The sequence below is a fragment of the Bradysia coprophila genome, unplaced genomic scaffold (assembly GCF_014529535.1).
Source record: "Bradysia coprophila strain Holo2 unplaced genomic scaffold, BU_Bcop_v1 contig_232, whole genome shotgun sequence".
NCBI classification, from domain to species: domain Eukaryota; kingdom Metazoa; phylum Arthropoda; class Insecta; order Diptera; family Sciaridae; genus Bradysia; species Bradysia coprophila.
The window spans coordinates 18,033,674-18,045,047 of NW_023503493.1; the positions used below are offsets into that span (position 1 = coordinate 18,033,674).

At 37.7% G+C, this 11,374-nt stretch overlaps 2 protein-coding genes across 4 annotated transcripts; one reads left to right on the forward strand and one right to left on the reverse strand.

Moving 5' to 3' along the window:
- The first annotated feature begins 1,023 nt into the window (after window positions 1-1,023).
- LOC119077139 (G1/S-specific cyclin-E) lies at window positions 1,024-10,154 on the forward strand. 3 transcript variants are annotated; one of them, XM_037184320.1, is made up of 7 exons: window positions 1,066-1,124; window positions 1,285-1,399; window positions 6,169-6,216; window positions 6,290-6,353; window positions 6,418-7,343; window positions 7,421-7,643; window positions 9,515-10,154. In XM_037184320.1, the coding sequence occupies exons 3-7, from the start codon at window positions 6,203-6,205 to the stop codon at window positions 9,701-9,703; spliced, it is 1,416 nt and encodes a 471-aa protein (XP_037040215.1). In that variant the 5' UTR covers window positions 1,066-1,124; window positions 1,285-1,399; window positions 6,169-6,202; the 3' UTR covers window positions 9,704-10,154. The 3 variants fall into 3 exon arrangements, with proteins under 3 accessions (XP_037040213.1, XP_037040215.1, XP_037040214.1); XM_037184318.1 differs by lacking the exon at window positions 1,285-1,399 and having other exon boundaries at window positions 1,024-1,259; XM_037184319.1 differs by lacking the exons at window positions 1,066-1,124; window positions 1,285-1,399 and adding an exon at window positions 1,658-1,917.
- On the reverse strand, window positions 10,144-11,040 carry LOC119077153. Its single transcript, XM_037184342.1, has 3 exons — window positions 10,688-11,040; window positions 10,453-10,554; window positions 10,144-10,373 (listed from the first exon to the last, which is right to left on the reverse strand). The coding sequence occupies exons 1-3, from the start codon at window positions 10,928-10,930 to the stop codon at window positions 10,236-10,238; spliced, it is 483 nt and encodes a 160-aa protein (XP_037040237.1). The 5' UTR covers window positions 10,931-11,040; the 3' UTR covers window positions 10,144-10,235.
- Between the last annotated feature and the right edge of the window lie 334 nt (window positions 11,041-11,374).

The following is an 11,374-nucleotide window of genomic DNA, read 5'->3' on the forward strand; positions in this document are numbered from 1 at the left end:
GTAAGCTAGTGGAGCCGAGTAGGACAAGGTTACGAAGTGTATCGAAAAATGCAGCTTCTATCACGAGTCACAAACGACGATTTTTGCGCTTGAAAACTGAAATGAAACGAAACCACAACAACGTTAACAAAAAGAAATCACTCTACAGCCATTTCAACAACAAAGCATCACACTAGGTCGCGTCCGAAAGAATTTATATGAAAATCCATTTTCGGCAGGATAGAGCGACCGAGAAAGTACTTTCTTGGCCGCAAATTGAAAGAATTGAAACTTTTCGATCGTAGTTTGCGTGTCGAAATCCGTCGAATTTCAGTATTCATTCAACGTCTTCAAGCGCAAAATAGTATGTTACATACCAAGGATCAAAAAGGTGTGTTTTAGACCCAGGTGGTGAAAACGTCCAGGGATGGAGCGACGCGAAGCGGACAACAATTTTTCTTTAGCTGAATTTAGTACTTTTGTAGTTTTCACTATAAACTAGTAGTGCGGGACAGGCTCTATTGTCAAGGCTTGAAACACATTGACAATTTTCAATTGCTGATATTGACAATAATACTGCGTTTTCCATCGTTTTGCATGTGTTGATTACAATGGAAACGCACTACAGCTGTCGATCTCAGGAATGTGCAGAATTTTTGATGTGTTTTCCACTTTAAACAATAAAATATTCTATCAATTTTGTTTCAAAAAGACTCTGCCAACAAAAAAATCGAGTAAAATAACTTTCGTTCAAATTATTGAATTTTTGAATAAACTATCGACTGGGTCGTTTAAACGAACGCAATGTCCGTTAACGAACTTCTTTTTTGTTTTGGCATTGCTTTATTTCTAGAGTAGAGAAATTATTTTAGCGCATGTCATTAAAGGAATTCATTCTTTCTGCATTTCTTCTGAATAAAAAAAATGGACCCGTCGGCTATAACGTTCAAAATTTACAAATTGCCACTGAAATGTTTGAAATAATCCCACGCATAAACTTAAGCCTGTTCAACAGATGTCAGCCATTTTTTTTACAATTGATGCGTAGAACAGTTAAATCTGCGGGTACATACAAAGCTGTCACAATAAGAATGAAGTGCGCCAGATGAAGTTGATTTTGTTTGTTTACTACTAACGTTCAGCATGTAATTTTCCACAAATTTTAATTTTAATGTTGTTTATGTGCTTTCAATAAAACGTAGTTCGTGAAAATATTGTTTTTGAACCTCATATTTATGTTTAAATGTTAAAATATTCCGGTCATCAATTCACTTATCGAGGTATTTTGTGATGTTTCTTTTGTAGGTTAAGAATGGTGACTTAATTGCAATTTTACATTTTCTATAAATTCACGACCAAATGGGATTTCTGTTGAGCTATCGTTTCCAAAACCGACTAGTTAAGTGATCTGTATATTGTGGCAAGAAAAAAAGTTGATTTTCCCTCTGAAATCAATGAAGACTGTCGAATTCGTGTTTGACGGAATGCAGTCCCATTTTTATGCAATTATTGTCTCTAAACCAATATTTGCATAATTGTCGACGTTTTTGTGATGCTAGTGGATTGATAAATGATAAAAGTGTGAAAAAATCGAAATTTATGGGCAAAAAATAGCATCAGTTTGTAATGTCCCAGAATGATGCTTACGTATCAAAAAAATTGGCGCGATGAGTTCTTGAAAATGTCAAAAAAAGAAAAAACCTACTCAGTAGAGCCGGGTGTTGCTCTGTGAATTTTGTAAAGTGTTTCCAATTTATTACATTACAAGCTTAGTGACCAGTAATAATTGCATTAATTGGCTCAACTAACAGAAGTAAAATAAATCCAATCAAATTAAGGACAGCCGATTCGATTCGAATCAAAGACTTCCACAGTGTTTTATAATCCACACCATTTAAGTCAAGTTTTTTTTTTTAATCCAAGCTGGTCTGCAATAAGGTGATGTTACTAATTAATCTGCCTTCTAGAACTAAACATGAAATTCTGTGACCTCTTCTGCAAATTTCATAATCATTTTGCCCCATTTACGGGTCAGTGAAAAAAATGTGCTACCACCCAAGAGTTTCTGGTTACTTCACTCCCCATTGTCTTACTTCATTCCAAGAAGTAAACAGTGAAATCGATTCAGTCATATGTTCTGCTCCTGTCCGATTTCAATGTCACCAATTGTTTAAACATCACAATTAAATAGCTGCTCGATTTTTTTTTTAATTCGCCTGATAAAAAGTGGTGTATTTCGGTGATTTAAAAATGGCTGCCGAAAGAATTTACGTAAATTTGGTTATAAGCTTTTTCAGTTTACATAAGTTATTCTGATTTAAATGCACTTTTCGACGCGGTGGGTACATTTTCGATTGTCAGCAAATTATTCCAATAAAACGTTTTTTTCGGTCATTGTAACACATTCAGTATACTGGATGTTGAAATTTTTATTCCAGCTCATTGTGTGTATGAGAATTTCGTGTACATGTACCGGTATTTATCAGTTTTTTTGCTTGAATGACGTGCATAGGATTCTATAAGACTCAATCAAATTAGGGCTTTAACCGGAAATGTATTAAGATGTAAATGAGAAGTTGTACCGAAACTTGTATTGCTGTTTACAGCTGATACTTTTGAAGAACCAATTAATAATCTTCATAAAACTGCTTGAGTACTGATACGGAAGGCACATGACGAGATATTCGGCGACTGGGAATCCGGAATCGTCAGCTTTTTAAGGAACTACTTTTAGCAATTGAATTTCCACTGTCAATCAAACCGTCCATATAAGTTGATTACGTCTAAACCACCAACAGCAAAGATTCGACTAACGAAATGTTTTCCTACAAGGAAATTCCTAGTGTAAGAACTGATTACTCTTCCGTAGTCTAAGATTTCAATGAACTGTCACCTGGTATCAAAGTAAAAATTATCAATTCACAATTTAGTGGCTATCAATGGACAATGACTTCATTACCTATTTGGTATGGTGGGCAATGGGCATGGTATCCGCAAAATAGCAGATATCTCAGTCTTTGAACTCGTCAATATGTACTCGATTGTAGATGAGTCAGTCATATCGAATTATACACTTTATTCTAGTAGTGGTCATCAATAAATGAATGGAGACACCAAATAACATTAAATTACAGAGAGAATGGGACAATGACCGAATCATCAATTCGTTGTCAATGGATCATGAGATAGCCAGATATAACGCGTCAACAGTTAAAGAATCAAATGCATGTTTAACGGTTCTTCCATATAAATTCATTGCTGGACGACGTGGGGTAATCCGGCACACCATACAAACTGATGGTGTGCCAGATTCACGTTTAAGGGGCGAATATGGCACAGTCGTGACTTTATGTTAATGTAGTAAAAGGGCGCATACTATGATCGCGTGTGCCAGATTCCCCGATGCCTTGTTGGACAACATCACATTTCAAATATCGACTGGGATGCGACATATGTATTACACACAAATATATCTGTGGTACTCATGTAGATGAAAGTAACATACCAGGGCTTAGCTGCAAGAAACATATTACCCGGTTCCCATGTCACAGTGAAATCAATGACAAATGAAAACTCTGCCATTAAGTGACTATTCAAAACCAGTAGAACCACCAGAACAAATGTTTCTCGCCCTACAGTAATTTAACGATATAACGAGAGAAAAACTAGGTGAGCAAAATCTGTCCTAACTACTTCCATTAGCGTCTATAAGCGTACTATTTCCTTCTATTGGTCACCAATAGCAAATAGCACCTGTCCCAGTATTTGCTCGCCTAGTTTCTTCCTCGCGACACGACATATGTTTCAAATTGTAGACCTATGTGAGACATAATCGACGTTTTCATCAACAAATTATCTTTATTTGTATGGATTTCCCTCAGCTACTATAGACACATCGACACATTGATAGACATAGTTGATATGCTGGCAGATTTATGTTTTAAAAAAATGGACATAACTAGCAGGTCACAATTTGACTTTCAGTTGTTCGAATTCTATTGAACTTTAACTTCCACTTAACGTATTTCTCGCACATCATTACATTTGCCCTACTTACGTCACTGGTTGTGTTCTGTTAGATTAATCAACTGTTTTGTAAAATTTTGTTTTTTTGCGGCAAATTCACGCGGGTTCAATGAATTGTTTTTCTAAACGTTCTTGAATATAGTAACAGCGTGAGATATCTGGATACGTGTACTTGTACTATAAAGAAGCTACAATAAAATTTTATGGATGTAATTGAACCTTTTGAAATCATACTACAGGTCCCGTTCTAGACAACAGACATGCTAAAAATTTTACTTAAGGGTCATTTAGGATGATGAAATGTATTTTTCGATAGACAGCTTGATTCTGAATTTGTTCAAAACTTAAGTCAAGGCAAATTATTACTTTTTGTGGGCTTTGTTTGTTTCCATCGTTTTATTCGTTCCACGTTCCACATGCATTCCATCAGCTTTTACAGTAGAGTCTCTCTTTCTCCATTTCTTCCATTCAATAACAGTGAGTGTGAGTACGAGTGAGTGCAACGACTCTTTTTAACTTTTCTTTATGAAAGCATAGAAGACGATATGAAACCACGGTGGGGTTGAACAAAAGTTAAAAAGAGTCGCGACACCACTTCTGATTTTTTTCATGTTCTTATTGATGGACTCAAGTACTATAAGGAACCACATCCAGTTCGCGAATCCATCCAGCCGTTTCGGAGAGCCGGCACTCATGGCCGTGCGGGACCGACGAGTCAATTTGAATACAGATTGTTATCGCAACGGATAGAGGGACTAATTCTAAGCTGAATTGTACAATATTTGAAAAAAAATTATTTTCACCATCCTCGGCAAAACTTGGACTCATCTGTAATACACAGATTGATCCTGTCTGCAACAAAACAATAATGCCTGATCATCCTGCAGTCTAAGCTTTACAGCTACTTCGTGTCCTTTGTTCTTGAATGATTTTTTCGTGTTAATAGACAACAGGTGAGCGTCGAAGAAGTCAAATATGACTGATTTTGGTGTAGGTGTCACTATTGGGCTTATGCGGGAATTCTGATTTCTTCCAAAAGTCAAAAAGTTTCTAGGTTTTGGTTGTTAAATCTTTTTTAGTGAGCCAATAATGATTTAGCAACCGTTTTAAATACAATAGCTTCAATAATAATTGAATTTTAGAAGAAATCAGAATTCCCGCATAAGCCCAATAGTGACACCTACACCAAAATCAGTCATATTTGACTTCTTCGACGCTCACCTGTTGTCTATTAACACGAAAAAATCATTCAAGAACAAAGGACACGAAGTAGCTGTGTTACAATTTCGAAATTTAAGATTCGTTCGTAAATTTCGTCGTAGAGCGACCTCGCTACAAAAAATCTAACAAAAACGGTACGCGTCGCGACCGATGAGTATCATGCTTGGTATTGTTACAAAGCTTAAGCTTCGGGCTAAGCAACTGTACATATTTTGATTAAAAAAAGTACGTTGGAAGCGTTCCAGCAGTGTTCAAAGTTCGCCGATGGTAGCAAAAAAAAAGATGGTCGAAAATGGGCCATTATAGACAACATCTAAAAAATCAGTTACTCGTGGTGGATAGGGCTTGTAACCCTCTATCTATATCAACAATCCGAAACTTCCACGGTTGCTTCCTTTCGAAGATATCGTCGATTGAAAATCGTGATTTTTCGACTACTTGGGGCTACAGCTGCCCAACCAGATGTTCCAAGGTGAATTTTTTTTAATAAAAAGTCTTAGAATTAGTCCTGCTACCGATCCCAATATAAGTCACAACTAACCGCTACTCTACAGGCCGTGGACGACACAGCTGCTGGTTCTCAGAAACGGCCCAGCCGATCGGTTTGATTTTTTCCTGAGTGATGTTCTTGTCCATCACTGATTAATAATATGAAAAAAAATTATTGGTGGTCGGCGTTCCCTATTTAATCTCGTTTCAAACCAACCGTGAGTCATCACTAATTGTCCTCCATATGTTGTTAAAACTCAGGTGCTTCTTCGTCAAAAGTTTCGTTGGCAATCAATCCTAATTTTCACTTAATCGTTGTCTTTCACCAAAATTGACAGAATATATCGTTTGACATGTGGGTGAGACCATGTAGATATACTTAGAAGCCATTTTAAAAAAACGTTCAATTTTCGGCTAGTTCCTTAACTTTTCTCTTCTCTTTTTAAATTACAGCAAGAGTTTGGGTTGCTTCCACTGAAACTACAGAATGGACATCCTCAGGTAATTGAAACTGTTTTTACTTTTTTTTTGTAATTGAAATCATTCAGTGTGATTAATCGTTCCACGAATTCAGCAATGGCCGAAATAAATCACAGTTCGCCAGCAACAAAAGGAAACGCAAGTCCACATCAACAGAAGTAAATCTTAAAACGAAAATTTCTTGTCCTCCACTCTGACCAAACACACAATCCATCTTTTCAGAGCTCCGATCTCAGTAAACCGTCAAAAAGAGCTTACATCGAGGACTACAGTTCCGATTCCATTTCGTCTGCAGATCATTATTCATCATCACCAATAGCTACGCCACCATCCATCAGTAATATATTAAGTCCGGACACAACATCGAAAGACGATCCTGACATTACATCACGTGTGAATAATCCTCCGTACGAGACCAATGTGTCATGTTTTGTTACGCCCCTGTCCGATTTGCGTTTGTGTCCGTTGCCGGCGTTAGCTTGGGGGGAATCGAAAGATATTTGGAAGTTAATGTGCAGGAAGGACGAAATGGCATCGCTGGAAAGAAATCCTGATATGCTGGCCTATCATCCGGGATTACAATCTCGCATGAGAGCTATATTATTAGACTGGTTAATCGAAGTTTGTGATGTGTACAAATTGCACCGTGAAACTTACTATTTGGCTGTTGACTATTTGGATCGATTTCTGTCAGCCAAAAATGAGAGTTCAAAAACTCCGAAAACGCGCTTGCAACTAATCGGCATCACATGCCTATTTGTTGCGGCTAAAGTAGAGGAAATATATCCGCCAAAAATTGGCGAATTCGCTTATGTTACGGATGGTGCTTGCGAAGAGGAAGACATCATCTATCAAGAACAGATACTTTTAAGTACATTGGGATGGAAAACCAGTGCGGTTACTATAATCGGCTGGTTAAGCGTTTACATGCAGTTGTATGTTAGCAATCGGACACCGAAAACTTTAAATAAAAATTCTAAACAAAATGAAAATGTCAAAGATGATGAAGCGTTTCTGTATCCGCAATTTTCTGGATTCGAATTTGTACGAGCCACACAGTTGTTAGATCTGTGTACATTAGATGTTGAAATGGCCAGCTTTTCGTATTCAATACTTGCAGCATCAGCGATTGCGCATACTCTGAATAAGTAAGGCGACATGAATACCAATTTAAGTTGAATTTAAGCTAAATAAAAACGTTTCCTCTTTTTGCTGTCCCATCCAGATCTATTGCACTGAAGGTGTCCGGTTTCGAGTGGAATATTATTGAGCCATGCTTTCGATGGATGCAGCCATTTTATGATGTGATTAGCGAATCATCGGAAATACTGTTGTTGGAAAAGAACGAACAAGTAAATTCTACGTCAGATTCTCATAATATATGTCCAAACATGACCACAGACGATTCGCACATAATTCAAACACACAACACATCATTAGACATGCTGGTGAGTTGCACCTTTAAGTATATTTATCGTTCTGAAATTGTGGTTTGAGAGACTTACAACGTAAGTGTTATTATGATAAATAATACTTTTGATTGAACGATTCATCTACGAGCGGCCTGTTTGTCTAGAGTTCTTCGTTGCTGCTTGCATTCAATGTCAATTCTAAGTTTTCGCTATGATGACAACGATTTGAAGGTCGAGGCTCGAAGAAAACTGTAGTCGGCAATCTAAGGCCGAAAATACACGAGCGATGGGATCGACAATTATGCTACGTTGCGTTTCCCATTGTAATAAGATATTTACCACAGGTCATGGAAAATGCGTAGTATAATTGTCGATCCCATCAACGCGTGTGTTGCTCCTGTGTTATCGGCCTAAGCTAAGCGATGTTAAAGCTAGCAGTTCTAAATGAATGACTGACTTTCAATATCCTATCCTATCTGTATGTCCCGAAATTGGAGATAAAATCAATTGACAAAACCAGATTTGTTTTATAATTTCACAAGTCGCAAAACTTACCGCCAGTTCTCGAATGACATGTAAATTGAACAGCGCTCTTTATAAGCGCAAGTCTAACGTCATATTACGATTCAATCTGTTACTTCCTTTGTTTCCAGTATCGCTTACCCTAATTTGGTGAGAGTAGCTAGCACAATTTGTAAGGTGTTTCTATTCACGCTAAATAAGGCAGCGAATAAACTCTTTTCTTTAGTTTGTACTGTAAGTTTCCCTATATATGAGAGAACACTGTAGCCTGGTCTCATCATTTACTTTCGTCGTAATCGTCGGGAGTTCAATAAATAAAAACCCAGACTAGTTTCTCGTATCAACATTTAACAATCAATCTCAATGCGATTTGAATCTTTAGCAACAAACAATATTGCGACAAAAGATAGAGTCTGTTGAATCTGACCTTACAAACAGCACCGCTTTGGGGCGCCATCGGGCAATTGGAAAAATAGGCGCCAATTTATTAAGTTAAATATTTTTAAAGGATGTCGGGCGCCATTTTCTTCTGCTTTACTTCGGGCGCCACGGGCGCGTGTGCAAATTATGTTTTCTGCCCGGTATCCGAGTCAAGATTTCCCGGATTTCCCGGTATCCAAAAATGTAAAAGTGACTTCCCACTACATACATTTCCCGCTGGTTTGTGCAGCTATAATTCGATTTCCCGGTATCCTAAAAAAAAAATTCAGAAATTTCCCGGTATCCTGGATACCACGGATACACATAATTTGCACACGCGGCCACGGGCATTTGCCCATATGGAAAAGGCGACACTGCTTACATAGTTCATAGCGTTTGCATTATGTGGACTTGACTACGAAGGATTCGATCGTACCAGATTGATTTTCCTTTAAATTTGGCTTCTCTTCGAGGGATTCTTTTGAAAAACGACCTGCCGAAATCGGACCCATTTTCCAGTGGACTTTTTTTTTATATGTGCCTCAATAGGTATTGGTCCCTAGAAGCCAAAAATATATTTTTTTAAATTCATCGATGCTTGTGTGGATAGCGACAGCTGATCGAAAACCGAAAACATGCACTTTTCATCTGGAAATTTCTCCTGCTACACGAAACGTACAAGGTCGTGTGAGGTGTCATTAGAAAGGTAATTGCATGTCCTCTCGGGGCAAATAGTCGACCATGGGGGGTAAAATGCAACCATGAGGAGTTACGAGCAGTTGAAAGTATTGGTAAAAGTTTGATTATTTCGGCGAACTTCTGACGGTTCCTGTGCATTCGAAAAGCAACAAAAACATCAAAAAAACTGTTTTCCCTAATTATTACTGGTCTTGATTACTCCCTCCATTAACAGCAGCGTTATGTTACAGTGATCTAAAGCGTTTTCTTCCTCTTTTTCTTTCCAGGATAAGGTCATAGAATTTAAGCAAAAGTATGAATTGACGTACGAAAAAACCGTTAGACAAGAGGCATCACCCGCGCAATTACCCGTTCTTACATGTCCGGAAGGTTTGCTGACACCGCCGGCAACAATTCGAAAGTCCAGTGAGAACACCGAACCCAGCACCACACAACCGAAAATACTGTATCAGTAACTTATTTATTTAAACAAACAAAAAACCAATAGAAAGAAAGGAGATGTGTACGGAAGCGCTTGATGGAAGTATACGGTGTGTGTGAAGTTAGGACTGTAAGAAGGAAAAATTGAAATTTTCCCTTTTTTCCCTTTCATCGTGAAGTGAGTCTAGCTAAAATTACAATTAAAAAACAAAAGAATCAACTTAAACAATCAACTACTGCAATTCTTGATGGAAATTGAATTCATTTCCTTTTTACTTTTTATTCTTGTAAACGGAAAATTGTAAACACTTTTTGGAAGAATGACATTTCATTCAAGTAATGTACCTTAAAACCAATAGAATAAATTAATTTTTTTAGGATCTTATATATCTTTGGAGAAGTGAGGATTATCCATCACTTCGGTGTGCACTTTTTTTTAAAGAAAAATATTTTGGAAAAATAAAAGACAAAAACGTTTTTAATCTCCAAATACTAACCGATTGTTGTGTTTATTTTCATCATAATTCGCTCCATTCGTTTTTATTTACAACAACAACAACAAAAACATTAAATGGGAGCCTGTTTGAAACCTCTTACTGCATAGTCGGACGCTACTTTATTTGTAGTCATTGGATAGCCTGGATCTCCTTTATTGACGGCTTTCCTCGAAGATAAGACACGCCAGCCACCCTTTCTCGTCCAATCCTAACATGAATAAAAAAGAATGAACACCTGGCCAAACAGTTTGTCCATACTATCAGTCGACGGACTCTCGACTACTTACATTCGCATTATATTTGAAGTAGTATGCAGTTGCATAGATCGATGCGGCAACCATTACAAATTTTCCAGCCCAAAAACGAACCGCAAAAGCTTTCGATTTACCCTTAAAATAAGCACACAAAAAATTGAATCAGTCACTACGCGGACAATGAGCGATGTCGGACACAGTTACTTGTTTGTTATTATGTAACATTCAGTGAACTGGATGTTTATGCACAGAATATAAGTCAACCTACCAACACAGGGGCCAACATTGATTCGACTTGGTTCAACGGAGCTTTATAGAATCGTCGGATGGGATTCAATCTATACAGCTCGGGAATATGCACCGGTTCATGTGGTGCTAGACGTTGATCCTTCAACCATTGAGCTCTCCAGGCTCGTTCTTCAGCCGACATACCAAGTAAACGCTCGCGTTCACTGACCATACGGCCGGCTATAGCCATGGGCGTTACGCCCCCCGTTTGGGATTCAGTCATTGCGTAGCTTTTGTGGTCTTCTTCGGTTCGATTAAATTGAATAATATTTTTTGGTGTGAAATTTTGATGTGTGAAAATATCACGAATGACAGATGTGACACTTATGCTCCGATTTGACAGACGATTTTTTTTCGTCAAGTTGGCTTCCCTTTTACGTTACGATATTATGGACGGCTCCATTTTTCAGAATTTTTATGGTTCTTAGAATTCTATAAATTGTTCGTAGTTTTCGACTAATAAAGACACCAAACCCAATTCTTGATTTGGTAATGGTGGTTGACATCTATGAGAAATCCGTCCGATCAACTGACAATCATTACATGCTACATGAGTCTTTGCTCACTTGTCGAATCGTTCTGAAAATTCGACGACGTGAGTATCAACGACTTCCTGAAGAAAACTCAGGAACTCACCATTTCTTCAGGAAGTCGTCGTTTCGTCAGG